A 22,923-nucleotide genomic window follows, 5' to 3' on the forward strand; every position below is an offset into this window, starting at 1 on the left:
AAATACTTATCATCTTATATTGTATGTAGTAATTGCAATAATTGTGAAAGTTAATATGTAGTGTAGTGTATACTATAGGGCATTTACGATATTTAGGGTGTATACGACATTTAGTATATACTATATTTAATTGCTACAAAATAGTGTTGCTTATTGCGTATTTTAATCCCTTTGAATCTCAGACGCAAACACCCCAAGCCCTAATACGGTCATTTGGGGCAATACCAAAACCCTAAGGACATTTGGCTTGTATTAGGTTAATTTTACTAGTAATGATATCTCCTTTTACAAACGCGTGAAAAATATAAGTTCAAAAATTTCAATATTGCGAATATTAAAATATAGCACTCGAAAATAAAACTATTCCAATTATTATCTGTATTAAAATATTAGATTTACGCTTATATGTTTTTCCCCACAGAAAAGTTTATATGTTTGTCTCCAGTCCTTTCGACAATGAGATATTGAACCAACCCACAAGTGCTAGAAACGTGCCGTTTTCATAGGTCGATTCCAAATTCTGTGTAAATTGTCCAGTTCTAATGAATATTTTTAAAAAAAAAAAAAAAACATGGCCATTAATTCTTTATTAAATTTTTAGGGGTACACTGCAAGTACTGAATTATTTTAAAAGTAAAGCTTTATACCCTACGAGTTATATATTCCAATATCACATAGTTGTATATCTCTCAGGTGTTTGTTTCATGGCCAAATGATAAGAAAACGATGGATAACCATTTCTCCAGTCTAAGATGAATCTTCATTGTTTGGAGAGTTTTTTTGGTCGTATATAACTGACATAATTAATTTTGTGTGTAATTTATTTACTTATTATATAATGCATGCAAGAAAACACTGGTCATATATGAATTAGAAATTCCAACCACATGTCGGCTCAAATCTTGCAATCGGTGCGAGATATTGAAAAAGAATAGTCGAAAAAGTTTCCCCTTTATGATATCCCTTGCCGATTTTTATGAAGGCGTTCGCCACTTGTATCTGTAAAGGGACATGTACAGATATGAGGAATGACAAGGAGATTCATGCTGATATGTGAATGGTCTGCTGAGCAGAGAGCGCAGGTTCAGCTAGTTGAAAATTAGTAGTCTGCACTTATTTCTGTTATGTCGTTTATTCGTGGATGTGCATTAATTACAGAAATTACAGTTACAGTTACATGCATTAATTACAGTTACATAAACGCCTACCAACATGAAGTGTTCTGTTGCAACAAATAGGTCTCTTGAATAAAACAGTTCTCAATATGCTCTATGGTCTGGTGAAGTTTCGTAAATTTTAACCAAATTACTTCTTAAGAGAAAGAGCAGTAGACAAATTTCACTAATACTCATGCACTAAAACATATAATTACTATTATTTAATATTTTAATATAGATACTTATCCTGTATGTAATCCTGTACAAAATCCTGTATGTAAACAAATACATGTTTTCTAGTGCGACAGATTATCTATTACAATCAAAATGAAAGTGACTATGTTCCTAACTTAATAATTCTTGAATCATCAGATCGACCTCAATAAAGTTTTCAACATAGATGAGGTTCGGGATGGATTTTACCGTTTTACTTTGAAGGTGCAACTTGAGGGAAGGGGAGATGGGAAAATGACATATTAGTGTCGAATCCCCAATTTTCGGGGTCGCTGAAATGAACAATGACACTTCCGATGCCATTAAAATCAAAATTCAGCCCCACAACTTGGAAGAGGGAGGAAATATATAAAATTATTGAAAATGACCGATACTAGTGTCGAATCGATAGTTTTCGAGATCGCTAAGATGAACAGTGACACTTCCGGTCGTTTAAATCCAAATTCAGCCCCGCAACTTGGCGGAAGCGAGAATATATATATATATATATATATATATATATATATATATATATATATATATATATATATATATATATATCGATTTTTCTATCGGTACGAAACGGTACGGCATACTGGCACCTTTTAATGGTAGCGGAATATTTTCTTTTCTGTTTTAAAAATGGGTTTACAAGAAACTTAAAAATATACCAAATAGTAAATGTATAGGTTTATTGAAAAATCAGAGTTTTTTTTGTTTGTTTTTTTCGTTTTCCTTTTTTCTTTCAGGAGAAAGAGCTGCGAATCTTTGTTTCTTCTTGAAACCAGTTAATAATATTCAGGGATCTTTCCCTCGCTGGTACGCCCTCGCGCTACCCTTTGTTCATTCCTTTTTCGCACGGTAATATAAATCATGAAGGCTCTGAACCGACCAGATTTTTTTCTGAAAAGACTGATGTCTCCTAACAAATTTGTTTCTCGCTAATTCAATGGCCATTAGAGATGGAAAGTTGAGGGTTGAATTCCTGAGATAAATAGAGCAATAAGGGAAAAGTGGACGGTGAGCAAAAGTCAGACTCTCCCTGTCTTTCACAAATGGGCATTCAGTAAATGGAAATGTGTGCATTCAAGATGCAGCATTCAATTATCTATACAAGCCGGCTACGAGTCTTGTTTTTTCCACGGGTGCAGTCCAAACTACCCTTTCTCTCCTACCAATTTTACAATTTACGATGCTTCTTACGGGATGTGTAGCCTACCGAAAGACCACACAGATGTTATCGAAACTATTGTGCTATTGTTTCTTTGTATGATTTGGCACAAACTTCTTTGGATATCGAAGCCCGCTCAGTTTTGTTACTTGCGGACACGTTGAGAAAAGCAATTTAGTAAACCAAGCTTTCTGTCTAAAATCTTAGTTTTTTTTTTCGCATTGAGAAGCAACTTCAACTCGTCGCGAGTTTGTGCTCAATTACAGGTGGAAAAGATTGAAGTTCCGACCACAGCGGCTCAAGAGATCCTGTGAATCTGAACATTTTGCAAGCGGCTTCGGATTCGGGGACAATAAAACGTCGTGTAATGAATTTTCAGCAAGGAAGTATCTTTCATTTAGTTCGTCGTGTGATTTGTTGCGTGGTGTGGCAGACAAAAAAGCTGTAAATATATTCGAATTATGACAATTTTAATTGAATCTTAAACGTACACACAAGTGCGTAGTGTGTACAGCAACGTCGAATAGTTATCTCCAGATATGACAAAAAATATAGTCGCTTTTTTTAAAATTGCCAAGGACCATGTGAGTGCATTTCTTATCCTATGATCCATATTTTAAAATATTATGCTGTCTTTTCGTAATTTACGTTGCTGTCTGGAATAGGCTATAAAACGTATATATTTCAACAGGGACGAACGCAGGGGATGGAATTTGGGGGGTTCGGACCCCCCGAAATCCTAATTTTTGTGCAAATTTAGTCTAATTCTAGAGGTAAGTTTACAAATTATAATTTATCCTCAAATTGAACATGAACCCCCTCGAATACCTTCGACCCTTTCGAATTAAATAGGGGGCGCGGTGTCTTAGTGGTAGAGTCTTCACCTCCGGTGCTTGGGGTCCCTGGTTCGATCCCAGCTAGCACCGTGTGGACTTTGTGGTGGACAAATACCGCGCTCATGGGTTTTCTCGGGATTCTCCCTTTTCCTTCCACTTTCTTCATTCCACCATTTCATTCATTTCTCATTATTACCATCTCCTTTAGCCTAACCAGCATTATCGTGGGACGTAAAACTGAAAGATTTCATTTCATTTTTCTTCCGAAAAAATTGCTGCTTACGTGCTTATATTTCAGTTATCTTTTATGAAAATGGTGTTCTACTCAAAAGTGTAGGGTTTGAAGTCTGAACATTGGGAGGTAATTGTGCTATATATTGTCCTTATTATTATTATTATTATTATTATTATTATTATTATTATTATTATTATTATTATTATTATTATTATTATTATTATTATTATTATTATTATTACCCTGAAAGGTATGCAACCAACTTTCCAATCGTATTAGCATTGTGAACGTGAGGTCCAGCGTACCGGCATTTTTATTATTAAAAAAACACTATATATATATATATATATATATATATATATATATATATATATATATATATATATATATATATATATATATATATATATATATATACAGAGAGAGAGAGAGAGAGAGAGAGAAAGAAAGAAAGATAGATATAGATATATACATGATCGAAAATGGCGGTCGTATGGATACTTTTCAGGGTCCCTGAGATGAACAGAAGATGCCGTTTAAATCCACATATTCACTTCCATTAGTACTTCTAAGAGGAGACGGGAACAGGTAAAGGTAATTGAAAATTACCGACATTAGTGTTGAATGCATAGTTTTGGGGCTCGATAAGTTCATTGGTGACAGTTTTGGTGGCCTTTATGTCCAAATTAAACTTATTCTCCCCGTGCAAGCTCTTCGGCTAGTCTGTAATTATAACGAAAGGAAGTTTCAAATATTCAACCCTTTAATATATTTCTCGCTGCTCAAATTTACTCACTTGTGCGGTATATGTGTGTATGTGTAAATAAGATCCTCTCTCTTTTTGAGTTATTCGAAAAATATACAAAGAATAAAGAGGAATTTTACCAGAAATCAGAAAACTAAAAAGTAGAATTAAATCTTGTTGCTTTAAGTATTTTTTCGTTAGCGAAATACATTGTATATACAGTAGGACGTCGATAATCCGAACATCAAAAATCCGAACGCGGTCCCTGGAAGCTTTTTACATTTTGTCTTAATATAACGCTAGCGATAAACAAACAACAGTGTGTCCGTCGACGTTGTGTGAAGTCAGTGTTTTTACAAGAGTTCATTCATACGTAATTGTTTGTCATACATATTTTTTATTTTTTTTTTTTAATTTTCTCTTAGGCCTATAAGTTTTAAGTGTGACTTACAAGATCAATGTAATTTAATGTACGAGCGAGTTCTCAAGAAAGATTAAATGTTAGTAGACTTTCGTATGGTATTGTAATTACTGTATGTACTGAATAACCACTGTATCGATAGAACATACGGTACAGTATATGTAAGCCTAAATGGCATTTTCTTGGTCATTTTCGAAAATCCGAACTACCTGTGGTCCCAATTAGTTCGGATTTTCGACTTCCTACTGTCAGGGCCGGCCTTAAGCCGATTGGACCGATTGCTTCCAATCGGGCCCCGCGCCTCAGGGGGCCCCGCGCTATTGTGCCGTCTACTCTACCCTCCAGTGCTGTTTTAACAGCCTATTAGGTCCTAGAGCAAACAAGCGTTTTGTTGTCCCTATGACTAAATTTTGCACCTAATACATGTAATTAATACATGCCATTCCGCTCGCGGGGGTCCCAGGTCAAGTGTTATAGTACCGTACTCTCGGCTCTGCTACTCTCGGTTGTCAAGTACACACAACAACACACTGCAAACAGGTACATCAATGGATTTTACAAGGGAGGGTATGGCCTCTCCCTAACCAGTAAATGAATAGTTTGTATTAAGTTTCCGGGGATAATCAAGTATTTTCTTAATTTAATGCTGTAGTTTCTTTCTTTCTGTCTTTTTTTTTTTGGGGGGGGAAGGGGGAATCAAAAAATCCAATAGGCCCTACATAAACTCAGGTAAAAAAAAAAAAATTCTTGTAGGCCTTTTTACTATCACTTAACTCAGTATGATGTACATATTCCGCAAAAAAACACGAAAACTCGATTTACGAGCCATCCAGAAGTTTTGTGGCTCCTGATCCAAAAAATGAAATATATTTCATTCAATCAAACATTTTCTTGTACGCTCCATATATGGAGAACCACATATAGTGTACCCAAACCCGAACTTTCACTTAACTCAGCATGATGTGCTTATTCCGTTAAAAGAATATGAAAACTCGATTTAGGGGCCGTTCAAAAATGTTGTGGCCCCTGATCCAAAAAAACATTCAATGAAACATTTTCTTGTACTTCCCTTTTATGGAGAACTAAAAATACAGTGTAGTCAAACCCAAACTTTCACTCAACTTAGTGCCGATGATGTGCTTATGCCGTAAAAAAATTTTAAAAAACGAAAACTTGATTTAGGTGCCGTTCAAAAATTTTGTGGCCCCTGATCCAAAAAAAAATCCAATATATTTCACTCAATCAAAATTTTTTGTCCGCCCCATATATGGAGAACTACATATAATGTAGTCAAATCAAAACTATAACTTTACTTAGTGTGACATTCTTATTCCGTAAAAAATACGAAAGCTTGATTTAGGGGACGTTCAAAAATTTTGTGGCCCCTAATCTAAAAAATCCAATATATTTCATTCAATCAAACATTTTCTTATATGCCCCCATATCTGGATAACTACATATAATGTAGCCAAACCCAAACTATCACTTAACTCAGTATGATGTACTTATTCTGTAAAAAAAAAAAAAAAAAAAAAAATGAAAACTTGATTTTGGGGAAGTTCAAAAACTTTGGTGGCCCCTTGATCCAAAAAACCCCAATAGGTTTCATTCAATCATAAATTTTCTTATACGCCTTATATGTGGATAACTTCATATAGTGTAGCCAAACCCGAACTATCATTTAACTGAGTATGATGTGCTTATTCCGTAAAAAATGGGAAAACTCGATTTAGGCGCTGTTCCTCCTGATCCAAAAACTAATAATTGGCTCAGATCGCAATTTCTTGATGCATTGTTTTGGATCATTCCTAAAATTATTGGCCAAGATCGCAAGCTTTTGATTAATTTTTTTGATCATTCCTAAAATTCTTGTTACAACTTCTACTGTAAAATAAGATATTATATCCAGAAAGTATTCTGCACACCCCCAACACCCCTAACATTTTCCCCTATGATGAATTCATTTTCTCATTCATTCATTCATTTTCAAGTATGCCTTTAGTAATGGGCGACTTTTCAGAAGAAATTATATGCAGATGTTATGTTTCGTTCAGTCATATTAACACACAGTGCAAGTAGGGCCTATTATTTTAACCTTAAATTGCAAAAGGCCAAATTGAGGAAGAAATTATGGTTTATAGTTATTATGACACATTTAAGGCGTCATTCTGTTTTATTTTCCACAATATAAGGAATGTTGGTCACTTTTGCTAAATTTTTAAAACATGTCTTAAAGTCTAATTATTGTTGTATACATGGCCGCCCGCAGGATGAGGCAAGGGGCCAGTTATATAAACTATATTTTCGAAAAGTGTTCAATTTCTTCGAAATACATGTCAAAACTTGTTAGATTGGCTCGATGACACACTGGTGTATTTAATGGATTAGTACAAAATTCTATAGTACTATAGATATTTACTATATTTAATGCTACTACACAATGGCGTAGTCAGGATTTGATTTCGGGGTGGGTGAGGGGGTACTTCCCCAGAAAGTTTTCAGCAATGGAGAAACTAAAACGCAATTTTAGGGTTTCATTTAACAACTTTAAAATTTTCGAGGGTTCAATAAAACAAGTAGTATTATAACTATGTTCTTTTCAGATATGATATATCAATATTGCTGGTTGTAGATCTACATATATATAAAGACGTATTCAAATTATTAGACTCAACGTTCAATTTCTGAATATTTTACTGTTCTTACAATATTACGTGAGAAAATACGTTCGACCTTAGTATAAATTACTACTTTGTAACTGTCCTACTTTCTAGTGGATGTGGCTTATGCTTTTCAATATCAATAAAACAAATGCGCACGTAACATTCAAATATAATTACTATAAAGTGTGTATATCCAAATTGGAAACAAAAAAAAAAAAAAAAAAAAAAAAAAAAAAGAAATGGAATACTCTTACAAGAAAATTATCACACAAATATTAATATTTCTTATGAAATCCCTTGTTCTTTATTAAGTCTTTTATCCTTTGTGGCATCCTATGTACGAGTTTTAGCATATTTTGCCTTCAATTCAGCACCGTGATACCACAAATTGTTGATCTTGATCAATTGAAGTTTGGTTCTAATGTACTTCTTCTCTAGCTTTTCTTTCATGAAGCTCCAGAAGTTTTCAATCGGGTTCATATCAGGACAAGTGCCTGGCCACGGAAGAACACTAATTTCGTTGTCCCCGAAAAATTTTGTCACAGCTTTGGCCCGGTAGCATGAGGCTCCATCATACATAAAAAGGAATTGTACGTCACCAAACCAGAGTACAGTCTGGGAAAGCAGTTCATCTTGAAGAACTTGTAGGTATTAGCCGTGCTTCATTGTCCTCTCTACGATATACAGTCTTCCCGGCCCGAAGACAGATCAGACCCCAGACCATGACAGAAGTAGGATGCTTCACGATTTATTAAAGACATTCCAACTTGAATTTCTCCCAGGTCAACGTCGCACATATTGTCAACATTCATCAGACACAAAGATACATGATTCATCACTGAAACACACTATTATCCAATCGTCAGTAGTCCAATATTCTAGGCCGCGTGCCCATTCGAGGCGCTTCTTTGCCATGATTGGAGTATACTCTAATTTTTGTTTTCATTCTTGATCGTGTGCTTTTATTCCCTCGGCACAAAGAATCCTTCAAACACTTTCAGGTCAAATGTCTGCGCCATACTCAGCCATTTTTTTGCTTAAGTCTATTAGAAGTTGCACTTCTGTTTCCCAGAGCCAATCTTTTTAGTTTTCTGATACCTCTTAGCGTTAGCTTTGGTTTTCGTCCACACTTCCCAACCCTATTTTGGCTCTTGTTCATTTCAACAGAGACTCTACTCACAGAGTTTTGTTTTCTATCCCAACTATACTAGCAATGTATTGCCGTGTATATCTTATTTCCACCAGAAGTATTTTGTTAACTTTCATTTTACGCGAAGAAAGGTATTTTGCTTTTCTCATTATGCTGCGATTACAGAACTATACAGAATAAAAGATTGATACACGAAACACGTCACGATCATTTTAAACTGGCCCATTCGAACTGTGGAACGCTTTGAATGTCGTTAATTTCTTACGACAGCAACCACAACACTTCAGACTAACTTGTTGATAGGAATCACAATAGCTATCTACAACTGAAACAACACTTTCAGAGATCCCCCCCCCCCTCACTAATACAATCTGCTGTTCAACGGTGATATCACCACTTCAACTGTGCAGTAAACAATTGAAGGATCGTATTTTGTGGTTTAACCATTAAATTAAATGTTTTAAAACTCTGAAATTAGGACTCCTACATCAATTTTGCATTTTTTGAGCGTGAGTCTAATAATTTGAACGTCTGTATATAATTTTATATTGTAGTGTATCTTATATACACTGGCGTATTTAAGAAGGAGGGCTTTCAGGCTTAACCCCCCAGAAATTTTATTTACTATAATAAAGTAAATGAAATATCTTGCAGAATTTTCAATTTCCATGACTAAAGTTAGCGAAGCCCTCCGAAACAAAATCGTAAATACGCTACTGCTTATATATGTTTAGTCTATTAATTTTCACGCACCATTTAAGCGCACATTTTGATTGCCATCCATTCTGACTGTAAAATCTCTGTTAAACTTTTGAAATGAAATGAAAAATATTTTTATATGACGTCCCAAGATTTGTTCTTAGGAAGTGGATGATTAATGAAAGGGAGTGGATTATACAATTAAATTTTGTGTGCTTTCCCACCGGGAATCGGGGTCGAGACTATGTACATCACAGGAGCACGCACTAACCACTAGACCAGCAGAGAGAGCGCCATGCAGGGCTTGAAAAATCTACTCGCCAGTGGCGAGTACTTTTTTTACATTTGGCGTGTAAAATCCGACATAAACACTGTGACTGCAAAATGGTCTGGGTAGTAGATTTTTAGGCTGGCTAGTACTTGCAAGCAAGATTTTTCAAGCCCTATATATATAGGTTCTACAGACCTTTGTGCAAGTTGTAAATCTGGGGCCCCGCAAAATGTTCCCAATCGGGCCCCGTAACACCTAAGGCCGGCCCTGCCTACTGTATATGCTGCAGACATGTTACAGCAAGTAAGATGACTAGCATCAGGCCAAGAAATAGTTTTTAAATTATATTTTCCTGTTTTTGCCAATATTTCCGGACAAATGATTTTTTCTAATGGATTCAAAATTTCCGGAAATTTTACATAGAACAAGGAAGACATCTCTATAAAATACATGTTTGATTTAACATATTAACTAAAATGATTCTGGCCCTGTTATTTTAACACTTCCCTGCCACCAAAGGGGAACTTCATAAGATTGCTCAAAGATAATTTTAATGTGTCTATACTAATTAAGCTAACTAGGATTATATTTTAGTTTCTTTTTTAGCCATAACTCCATTCTATCACGGTGCTAACTTTGAAGTGCTTGGATGAGTTGTGCACAAAATTTCCCTACTATAATACAAAAAACATAAGTACTAAATTATCTTAACTCTAAACTAGTAAATACATAATAGATTTAATTTTGAAAGCATAATGTAATAAAATTTTCGAAAATTTAAATTTTACCTAAATTTTCAGTTTTTTTTCAAGTTCGGGAAAAACGTAAAAAACTGTTTTTTTTAACCCAAAATTTCCGTTTTTTCCCAGGCTTTCACAACACTAGTCTGAACACTCAGTACGCCAAACAATCCTAACAATGGGCATCCGCATCCGACGACCCATTCATGTGCGAATGTTGACACCACGATATCGTCAACTACGACGGAAATGAACACGAGACCATCGCTACTGAACCTTGGCATAGTGGCAGAGCGTTGCAATGTCTGATGAATCCCGATAACTTCTTCATCATGACGATGGGAAGGTGCGAATCCGTCGTATTCCAAGGGAACAGCTCCTTGACACCTGTACTGCGAGGCGGAGACAAGCTGGCTGCGGCTTAATTATTATCTGTTGAACATTTACGTGAGCATCCTGTGTCTAGTGGAGCTCGAACAAGGCATCATGACGGCCGAGGTGTATCGCACACTGCTTGCAGACTACGCACACCCCGTCATGACGACCATGTTTCCCAACGGTAATAGCAATCGACAAGATAATGCACCATGTCACAAAGCAGGAGTGTGATGGAGTGGTTCGAGGAGCGCAGGAGCGAGTTCCAAGGGATGTGCTGGCCCCCTAACTCGCCGGATCTGAACCCAATAGAACACATCTGGGATGTGATTGAACGTGATGTCAGGACGCATTGCCCCCCTCCCCGGAATTTACGGGAATTAGGTGACTTGTGTGTGCAATACATATATGGTGTCAACTCTCTCCAGCGACCTACCAAGGATCATTGCGTCCATGCCAAGACTTGTCGCCGTTGTTATCCGTGCCAAAGATCGACATACTGACAGGTAGGTAGTCATAATGGTCTGGCTGGTGTGTGCGTATATTTTGATTCGTATATTTTGTCTCGACTCGAATTCGAGTCGAGTCGAGACACGAGTCGAGACAGAAACACATTTTCGAGTCGAGACAACATTTTCTCGAGACGAGTCGAGACAGGCTTGAATTTCGACTCGACTCGACTCGTGCACATCCCTACCGACAGGTTGTTGGGGTTAATATCGACATCAACATTAAAACCTTACGTACTATGATAATGTCACTAATAATTCCACAAGGCACATTACTGTTCATAAAGTAGTTCATGTGCTTTAAACAAACACGGGAATCTATTTATAGCTACAAAAATTTTTTAATATGTCACTGAGTTACAAATAAGGGAAAGAAAAATAATAACAAAATTTGTTCAGTTACAAGAAATATATGAAACAAGATTTTATTTTAAAAAATAGTATGCTAAATGTGAGCTAGTCCAGAGACCACAAAATTTCTGTACTTCATGAAAAAGTATTTATTAATTTATGTTAATCATATGTTATCAAAAGTATGGCTATAGATTAAAATATTACTGTTAGCTTCATATACAGGGAAGAGCAAACATTATACTCATAATTGTCTGAGATTTTACTTTGTTGACACACAAAGAAGTGATCGTCTGGATGAAGAACAGTCTTCGTTAAACTACTGAAAATATTTTGTACATTGAACCCAATCAGCGGAATTGTTTTCGCCGTAAAACCAATCTCGGCAGATAGCACAATAATTTTCTTTGAGTTCTCTCATTTTTGTTACTGTGTTTTGCAACATTTTTATGTATCTGTTCATTCTTTTGTGTGTCACTACCTTTTCATTTTTCTATTTTACTATTTTTCTGTGCAGATGTTAGAAGTTTGGCACTATTGTCCTTCGCTTTACATTACCACATCTTATGTTCTTGGGTGAACCCATACCCGTTTAATATAATTAACTTTTCTTTTAGTGCGTATTCGTCTTCTTCAGCAAGTGTATGTCTATCAAAACGTTTCTTGCGGTTAATTTTGAATAACCTGTCACGTAACGTATCCGAGGGACTTCAAAAGCTCTTGAAGCAGTAGTAAGTAACATTGCATTCTTTACGGCCTCCGGCTACTGACAGTTTAATCAAATTCTAGGAGCATCTCATGCAATGGAAAAGGAATGCAGACATTCTATTACCTATATGTTAACACTAATGTGGTGTTTTTGATATATAATTATTAAAAATCGCAACGAAAGAGAAAAAAGCATCTGTCGAAAGTGCCCCAAATGTGAGTGTCGGAAGTACCCCAAATGCATATGTTGTACTTAACTATATTTTATGGAAGTTAGAAACACTGCACACTGATGAGCCCACTACCTGTGATTGCACAACATTCAGCTGTGTGCTGTCCACCATATAACTTTTACTTCCAAGGACGAGCTTAACGAAACACATTTTACAATGATCCTTAACTCCTCACACATCTTTCACACCTTACCTCATAAATTTAGACCTTTCTCGTCAAATTATTCCACTTATTTTTAAACTTTTACAGATATACATTTCATACACCCCACAGTTTCACTTAGTATTGATTACGCCAACATCTTCACTTCCAGGATCACAGTGTTGTAAGCTTAGAAGTGTCCAACTGTCGGTCTTCCCCTGAATAACTATATACAGGTTCGGATCCAGGATTTTCTGACGGGGATGCACCAGTACATTTGAATTAAATTTGACTGTTTTTACTGCTTTTAGGCGTGAAAGAGGAAACGCCCTGGAAAAACTCTTGTGTCCGGTCTCCGGAACTAAACCCACGACTCTCCCAAATCGGAGTCAACGCTTTACCAACTACCGCTGATATTGCAGTCTGAGCTACTGCCGCTCTGTATCGGTATAATTTGCATTATATAATTAATTTGACTCTTTAGATTAGGAATATCTCTAATCATGGACACTTGTGTCATACAAAAGAATCATCAGAATCACATTGACACACAATCATAGTCAACGTCTTGCGAATAAAATCAGAAAAATAAACACACTGCTGAACAAGACTGCACTTATTTAATATAAAAACACATTTACACGTGACGTTTCGATCTTCTAGACAAGATCCTCATCAGACGTACACTCGTGATGAGGATCTTGGCTAGAAGATCGAAACGTCACGTGTAAATGTGTTTTTATATTAAATAAGTGCAGTCTTGTTCAGCAGTGTGTTTATTTTTCAGAATCACATGACGGCAGAAATTTTTGGAAAGTGTTGCTCTCAGCTTCTCATTTTAGGTAGTGTATATCTACAACGAAGGGGTGCACGTGCACTTCCCTAAATCCGGCCCTATATATATATATATGATCGTGTGTGTGTGTGGAGAGACACATCCCCCATGATTAATCACCGCCTGGACCCTTTATGTCCCAGTTCGCTACTGCTTGCAACTTCCGTGCGTAATTGCGAGAGTAGAAAAATATATTTTCCAATGAGCACCGCAAAAATTCTGTGATCAGAGTAATGAGTACGGATCAAGTAATTTACAGATTTGTACAGCAAAAGTTTCACTACATCATCCAGATATTTTTGTTGTAAAATATAAAATCCGGGTTCATTCGTTCGTTTAATTAAGCTATAACTAGTATGCATTGAAATAAAAGACTTCAGCTTTCCTCCTGGTATAAATTTTTATAAATTTTTCTTTCACTTGATACAAACTAAAGACGTGTTTATTTCATTTTTTTTTTGTTTTTCATAATTGAATTGTATTTCTTTGTGAAAAATATTGTACTGAACACCAGAAACAATTTGGGTACTTGCAAAGTTAAAATTATCAGGTATATTTCTAAGTTATTTAATTTGTCAATATGAGTATTCATACAAAATCTAAAAAAAAAAAAAAAGATGTTGGATTGTATTCAGACATTTCAAAAACTTTTTCAGGTTAACACCATGTAGTCTTGAGTACAAACGTGAATTTATCATTTCAATCAGTAAGCACTAATTGTGTGCACTGTTACAAATATCATAAGCTATACGTCAGTTAAATTGTGTTTTGCTTAAATATATTTATGAATAAGAGATATATATGAAAAAAATAATAAGAGGAGGAGAATAAAAATGGTCAACAATTTTCAATGTTCTGTTTCACTAATAAAAAATATTAAATACCTTGTTCAATACATTAAAATTTAATATAAATTGTAGATAGCACTAAAAAACGAATTTACCAACATGTAATTTGTACAATATATAATCATGTCAAACGCTGTAACAAAATCCTTAAATTTATATGTTTCTCCTGTTTACAGTGTAAACATTCTGTTAAGTCCGTTTATTAAAGAGATTGGAATTAATAGGAAGTCGTTAATTTGTCAAACACATGGTTGAAGAGTAATTGAAAGTTCTGCTATTAGAAACGCATCACGTTAGCTTGGTGATCTGTAACAATGGAAGTCTTCAAGAGAAGCGCAAGTTGGTATTGAACCATCATTAGTGAAACCCACTCCAGGTCCAACTCAACAGCTGAAGATGCCAAAGAACAACATGGAAAGTGGTATCGTTGGGAGAACTCTTTAGAAGGCACAGAAAAACACATTGTGGGAATGAACAATATTCATGTTTATATGTCAGAAGAAATGCAATAATAAACTCAACTTGATAAATTATTTTGGAATTCGTCATGCTGCCGAAATGGAAAAGATTCAATGTAGTGAAGACGAACTTATAATTCTGTCTGTGTATGCCATTGTTCTGAAGACAACATACACATTCACACGTATATATATATATATATATATATATATATATATATATATATATATATATATATATATATATATATATATATATATATATATATATATATATATGTTCATAATATTAAAATATTATTGATATACAATTTTAATCAAAAGAAAAACTATTCTTCAAGACCTATTATATATAAAACAATTCTTCTCAGAGTAGAAACACCTCGTCCAGTTCCTTGCCAGGTGGTAAAGTGCCAAGGACCGACGAGACGTTACCACGTTGGATAGAAATGGATATGCCTTGTATAAGATAAGTTGTGGAGCGAACTTCGCCGGAAACACAAGAAATGCGTCTTCCTACCTCCCTAATAAATTCAAGACTTCTTGCACCCCAAGCACCACTGGTTTCAATAGCGATTGGAGTGAAAACAAACTTTTCGAGAAGGTTGTTGTATTTTCTTTGCTTTTCAGCTTCTCTGCGATTAGCAACAGCTCCAGCGTTCATTACTGGCAGAGGGAGACTTGAATGAGCGTATGTATCAGCGCATGTGAAGTCCCACAATAAACATTTTCCTCTCATCCATGGAACTAGTGTCATCCCATCTGGTCGCTTTCCATCCGAACAACAGCAACCAGAAGGTTCCCGTATTGAAGGAAATCCAGGTGTGTTGAGGGCTCGTAGTATTATATCATTTACAGAGGAATGTCGGGCGAATCTACCAGCGCTCTTCATGCATGAAAGGCCATGCAGGCCACGTTGGTTAACCTCATCCCCACAAGCTGGACAGCGATGAGGCTCACAAACTGCTAAGCCTAAACGTAAGGCTGCAGCAATTCGAAAGCTTTCATTTGACAAATGAAGGCCTAAAGGCGGAGAAGATATCGCCATCAACCATGCACCCGCTTCGGGAGACGAGGCAGCAAGAAGCCTGGCTTTATCTTCCGGAACAACAACATATTGTAACAAATGATTATGTAATTGACATGCAATTGGTGTATACCAAGATGACTGATAACACTTTTTGCTAATTTCTGGAAGGCTTGTATTTGCTAAGTTTGCCCACTTATTAGAGCCTCCTTGAACTGAACCATCTGGGTTCAAACAATAACCCTGTGGAAGGAGAGCTTCGATTAAACGCAGAGATCCGTGGTATGACGCTAAGAATGTAGGAATCGCCATATCCACAGCTCGTCGAATACCAAGACCGCCCAAACCAACAGGTAAACATGCTTGTGTCCAAGAGTCGTCATTTAAGGAGCAGTTCAGAATTGATTCAAGGCCAGTTTTCAGGACAGTATCATATTTTTTCAGCAAAGAACTTTCATGCCAAGATGGAAAGCATCGTAAAAAATAGGTTAAGCGAGGGATTGACAAAGATGCTCGTAAAAGGAAAAGTGCTGAATGGGCTGACATTGAAGGAAGTCGAGACAAGAACAATTCTAAAGTAGATATTTTATTCAATAGCACGTTAGTGAGTGCTTCCGACGTGAGAGCAGCACCCAGAAGACAAGCATTCTGAATTGTTAGAGGGCGTATGCCTGGTGCGGCCTCATTAAATCTTCTAAAGATTTCGTCGAATGCAGTTTCATCTGTTCCAAGACAACCAATCTCCCATTTAGAAAAGTTAAGACGCAAGCCAAGAAATGATGCCGTCTTATTTATTTCTATTAACGATGAAAGAACTATCTCGGGTTCACCACCAATTGTTCCATCGTCTAAGTACCAAATGTTTAATTCGGTATCCAGTGATATATATAAACAAAATCTGTATTTTGAACTCATATATTAAACATTATTTCATTGTATTGTACCTCATATAATGACATAATGATACATAGCAGTGGGTATTTCTACCGAGGGTTATACTAAACAAAGTTGTAGAAGAACAAACCAGATTTTGAAGCAATCAACCTAATGACAAATTTTCTGAATCATAATAATTACAAAATATCAATGACCGGTTTAGAGTGATATTTGCAGATTAACTTCAGACAAGAGTTTGTTACTTTTTCAAGAAACAATACATGTATGTAACAGAACATCTTGTTTTTGTTTATTACAGATGTTGAAATCTTTGGCTTGGAAGGCCTTATTCAGCCAGCAGATTTGGCAATAGTGGAACAAAATATTGACGATTCGTCCACCTTTACCGAAGATCCGGTATCTACAAGGGAAAGTCAGACAAGGACTAAGAATGATATTGGTAATATCTTAACAGTGACAAGTGGAGGAGAGCAGAGGCGATTCATTAGATATAGTTATGCATGCGCAAAGTGTGGCAAAGCATATACGAGAAAAGATAATCTTAATAGACATATCCGTTATGGCTGTGGCAAGGAACCTCAATTCGTGTGCCCTATATGTCAGAAGAGAGTGGCGTTGAAATATTCACTGCAGTTACACATGAAAACACATGTAAACCTTAATGTGTAAAAAAGGAAGAAAGAGAAGCAAAGCTAAGGGAAGATAAAAATAAAATAAAATAAAGCAGTCTTGGATCTTGTTATTTTCACAAATCATAGGCTACTTTCATCCTGATAAGTCAGAAAGTTTATTTTGTTTTATGTAGGTTTTGCTTTATTTCTGATGCAGTTGTGTACTGCCTGTGCTTATATTACTTAGGTAGAAATCTAAAGAAACGATAATATGTACTATATTTCTTTTCGTGTTTAATGACAAATAATGAAGTGATACTTGCAATGTATGGAATTCTATAGTCTGTAAATTTTTTATAATATTAAACAATAATTAAGCGTCCAAATAAACTATATAAAGCAAGAAACGGTTTAAATTGTCCTGAAATCATTTGCCTTTAATACTACTGACGAAACTAACTGTCTATTATTTCATCGATAGGTCATGATACAGATCTTATATGCATATACTTGACTGTTATCATAGATCATGAGATAATTAAAGAAAATAAGCATTTGCACTTAAAATCAGGTCCGCAGCATTGTTTTGTATGTATCGTACAAATTAATACAAGAGGTCGTATTGCAGACACGACAGTCCATTACCAAACAAATTTAGTAATGATAACCATAAATATGGTTAGATCGGAAATTGGATCTCAGTAAGACAATACGAAGCTTCAATTTATAAGAGTGTAAATATGAGTTTTAGTGATGATTACTAGTTTTGATTTTCATGTAAGTGAGTGAATGTGTGATCGTTTGACATGATTACCATAGATAAATATATTGTAGGTTTGAAGACATTAAATTCCTTAAATCGTGTCCAAGATTGAGCTCAGCTATAGGTCGACAAACTACGTTCCACTCATCCGAGGTTAAGAAGGTAGTTCAGCAGAACGTCAATTGATGAACTAAGCCCTTTTATATTGAAATTAAGTAGTTGTCAATTTACTCTTTAGTTGTACCTTTGACTGTAACCATATCTGATGAATCGGAGATTTTCGAGATTCGATATCTGAACTTGAATTGTATAAAACTGGTTTGAAATATAAAGTAACTCATCAGTCATATCTTTACTTCTTTGAACTGACATATAACCGATGTGTATGTTGTTTCTGAATAGAACTGATGAAGTCGAATTCAGAGTAATACATGTATGAAATTTAAACTATTTTGAAATCTTGGCACACCAAACAGACTTCATTAATTTTATTCAATTCTTGTGTTCTAGTGTGAGGTTACAGAATTATTCTAGAAATAATATATGAAAGTGTTAATTGATTCTTTACATGAAATAATAATAATAATAATAATAATAATAATAATAATAATAATAATAATAATAATAATAATAACAAGAAGAAGAAGGAGAAACCAGTAGAACAATTACAACTTTTTAAACAGTCAAAATCGCTTGCTAGATATCTTTACAGAGCGAAGATTTGTAAATTGAATTTGTAGCCATTTGGTGCTTTACATATGTTGCATAAATAAGCTATAGCATATTTTTCAAGGAACTTGTAAATTTAGAGTATTGCCTTGGTAACGTTGCACTTATCTCTGTGCATCATATCATTGTTTTACAATATCTATCCTTGCCTGTTTCCACAATTTTAACTTTTAAAAAAATCACGTTCCTTTGTTCCAAAATTTTCTAAGTTTCCCGAATGATATCAATGAAATTATATGCATTTCTATCGTTCGGATTTTATAGCAAACGCAATTTTGCCTGTTTTTCTGCTAATTTAATGTATTCCTGGTAGAACCATGGTTTGTTCCAGCAACGTTAACTTGTTCACCCACTTTTAAAATTTACTCAGAAAAGAATGTCAAAGTTTTGTATTAGTTTTGTACCGTTTTGTACCACTAATAAAAGGTTTTGTACCACGTCCATTAACCAGTAATGGACGATTCAAAGTGGGGGAACAAGTTAACACCTGTTCCCCCACCATAACGAATTTTCCCGAAAATAGTGTCAAAGGTTTGTACAAGTTTTGTACCACCAATAAAAAGTTATCCAGTAATTTACGATTTAATGTCTGGGCCCAGCGTTAACTTGTTCCCCCACCATAACGAATTTTCCTGAAAATAGTGTCAAAGTTTTGAACTAGTTTTGTACCGTTTTGTACCACCAATAAAAAGGTTTGTACCACATCCATTAGCCAGTAATGGACGATTTAAAGTCTGGACCTAGCGTTAACTTGTTTCCCCACCATAACGAATTTTCCCAAAAATAGTGTCAAAGTTTTGTACTAGTTTTGTACCGTTTTGTACCACCAATAAAAAGTTTTATACCACGTCCATTAGCCAGTAATGGACGATTTAATGTCTGGACCCAGCGTTAACTTGTTCCCCCACCTTAACGAATTTTGTCAAAGTTTTGTTCTATATGGTACTATTAACAAAAATGTTCTACTGCATCATTAGCCATTAATGGACGATTGAATGTCTGGAATCACTATTTGCTTCGGTTTCTACCATCTAAAGAATTGTCGGTTTGTAATGGATAATACAAAGCGGAGCATTTCTTTAAATATACCATAATGATTTTTTTGGAAATAATATCAAAGTTTTTAGTAGTGTGTATCATTTTGTAACACCAATAATTATGTCGTACCACGTCCGTTACACAGTTGTGGAAGTTTAAGTTTGAATCTCGATAGCTTTTTGAATTTAAGTGAAGGAAATTTAATCGGAATCGAATGCCAAAATTTTGTACTTTTTACAATTCTGTACAATCACCTATATTTATGGACACTGCGATTTATTCTTATACTTGTATGTAGATTTTTGGGTATAATGATAAATAAAATTTGAACAAGTAGTTACAAATATACATATTTATTATCAGACTCTCTAAACTTATATTTTTAGAATCAATCGCCTGTATTTATCTGTATTTCCTTTGTTTTCACCCATCTATTAGCAACTAGACACACAATACACATCCAGATCATTATAACAGAAGCGTCATGATCACATCAAATTGTTGTCTTAACCTTTAAATAATTATTTAGCCATTAAAATGCATTAAACGTGAGGCAGTAACAAATGTCAGATGTATATACATTTCATAGCAGTATTTACTAGAAGGATACTTTAAATTGTATTTTTAGAGTCAACTACTGCCCGTTCACTATATTATCTTTATTTTCCTACATATATTGACATTTTCACATTATACGCACTTCCAAATCAGTAAACCTATTGAGTAGTATCAATGAACATAATGATAGTCCTGAGAACAGGTAATTGTTATCCTATTTTTTGGCTAAATTTTGAGCAATTAAATACATTAAACTGAAAACTGTAAGAAATTCCAGAGATATTATTTGTTAGCAGGTTCTTTCAATTTGTAATTTTCCAGTCAATGGCCGCCAATTTAGTATATTACTTTTTTGCTGTACCAATAAACTAACATTTTCATACTATACGCACGTGTAAATCAATAAGATCTGTAGGGTAGTAGCATTGCAGATACTAATGATCATGGACACAAAGAAGATGTTGTCTTGTATTTTGAATAAATCATGAGCCATTAAGATACATCGAAATATAAATCCGCAACAAATACCACAGACATGGTACAAAACTTTTTATGGGTGGTACAAAACAGTACAAAACTAATACAAAACTTTGACATTTCTTTCTGAGTAAATTTTAAAAGTGGGGGAACAACACGCGCCCTAATTTTCTTTTACTGAAATTTTAATGCTCAATTTTTAACCAAGTATCCTCGGCGCTAGTGCATTCCCAACTTTCTACGTAAAACCGAGAATCTATTCAACATTCTAATCTGATATTTACTCCTCGACTAACCCTCCTCTAATTTCTTTAAATTAAAGTTTTCCGTTTTCAGATGCTGGAGATTTTCTATTTTCAATAATCGTCTCTGTCTTATGATTTCTGCTACCAGTGAGCTCTTCTAAATGACCCGAACATCAATTATGCTAGACTGTCTTTTTCTATTTACTTAACCGTCATGAATTTGATTATGTTTTTTTTCCATTTTACAAAGTCCAAGTATATTTATAAATGTCGTGATGTGGGAATTTGGCACTCTTCACGATAAGGTTTTTATGGTTCTAGGACAAAACTGCGCAAACAATAACAGCGATGAGCGAAAACAGCGTAGGAAAATACAACGTGAACAAAAACAGCGCATGGACAAATACATTACAAAGCTCACGAGTCTGATGCTATTGTTATTACTTTCGTTATGCAGACTTTCGTTCCGTATAATCGGTTTGAGTATATCCTCTAGTCCTACCTTCAGATTGAAATCTAATAAAATTGTCATATGGTATCGCAGGAATTGGTCGAGTACATGTTCTACTTTTTTACAAAAAGGAAAAAAAAACTGTCCTTTATATCATCATCTAACAGATACACGAAAGGTAAAAATGCATACTTTTAATTGATAAACTTGTTTTTTAGGGTCATGTAAGTTTAATTTTATTTTTATTAATTATCTGTTTTCTCTGAAAATAGTAACTTTTCATTATAATCGATTAATTTTCCCAACGCCTTTAATTTTCAATAATTAAATTATACATTAACTCGTCACCAATCACAGCAATTCACGTAGTGAGAATTGCCATTTTTAATTTTAATTTTGAAGCTAATAATAATATAATCATTACTTTTTCTGATATTGATTTTTAGTTTAATGAATTATTTTGTCATAGCCCTCTTTTTCATTTTAATTCGTTAAATTTTCCATTAATTTTTTCATGTCAGATCTACCATACGAAGTCTAGAAGTTGAATATTGTTCTGTTTGCCTTTGGTGTATTTTAACTATGCCTGTGTATCGTGTTTTCTTTTTTAAAATCAAAGTTGATCAACGCAAAAAAAAAAAAAAAAAAAACAGATGACACAATATAAAAACTTCAAAGTGTTTTTCCACCTTTCATAATTCCAACCAGGAGCGTCATTTCAGCTTTTGCTTGGGGGGAAGACCCCTTTATATAAGTAAAATTTCGCATTTTACACTGATTTACTACTATTTATTGATGAAATTATATAAATCTCAAATTCAGGGGAAGCAATTGCCCCTCCTAAATGATGCCCCTGATTCCGACATGATACAAATTGAATCTTTTCCCTAAAATTGGCTTCGTTGCTCATGAAGATATGTTCAATGAGCGTTTCCTTGCCATAAGTTTACTATCACACTCATGCAAACTTAAAAATAATTAACCAAACATTTTAAGTTTCGTGGTACAAGAAAAGCCCCATTTAACGATAATGAGTGGATAACATTTATCCCGGCTATAGCTTATCTCTGTAGAAGGAACATATCTCATCAGGGAGTGTGAAAACCAATCTAAGCGATTTCTTTGAATGTAGGGACGCATCTTCCTACAATCAACTACTTAGATTTAGGTTTCAATGTATATTGTGATTGAATATGTAGATTGTTTTTTGTAAATATTGAAAACTTCACAAATACGTATTTAGAAAGAGGACAATCTTTTCTACTTTTCCTCTTTTCCCCTTCTGTCATTTACGTAGGTTGAAGACGGATTAACAAAACTGTTGATTTCTACATGCGTTTGTTTGTTCGATTTTTGTTTCTTGCCAA

At 34.8% G+C, this 22,923-nt stretch overlaps 1 protein-coding gene across 3 annotated transcripts in view; it reads left to right on the forward strand.

Annotated features, from left to right (window-relative positions):
* Nucleotides 1-22,923, forward strand: part of LOC145674949 (uncharacterized) — a 768,948-nt gene that overhangs the window by 663,170 nt on the left and 82,855 nt on the right. The window contains exon 5 of one of the 3 annotated variants that reach the window (XM_081745220.1): nucleotides 16,983-17,123. The exons of the other annotated variants lie outside the window; for them this stretch is intronic. Coding sequence (XP_081601346.1) covers nucleotides 16,983-17,123 — 141 coding nt within the window. The remainder of the gene's footprint in view (nucleotides 1-16,982; nucleotides 17,124-22,923) is intronic. 3 annotated transcript variants of the gene reach the window in all.

The sequence above is a fragment of the Thermobia domestica genome, chromosome 18 (assembly GCF_964235325.1).
Source record: "Thermobia domestica chromosome 18, izTheDome1.hap1.1, whole genome shotgun sequence".
NCBI classification, from domain to species: Eukaryota; Metazoa; Arthropoda; class Insecta; order Zygentoma; family Lepismatidae; genus Thermobia; species Thermobia domestica.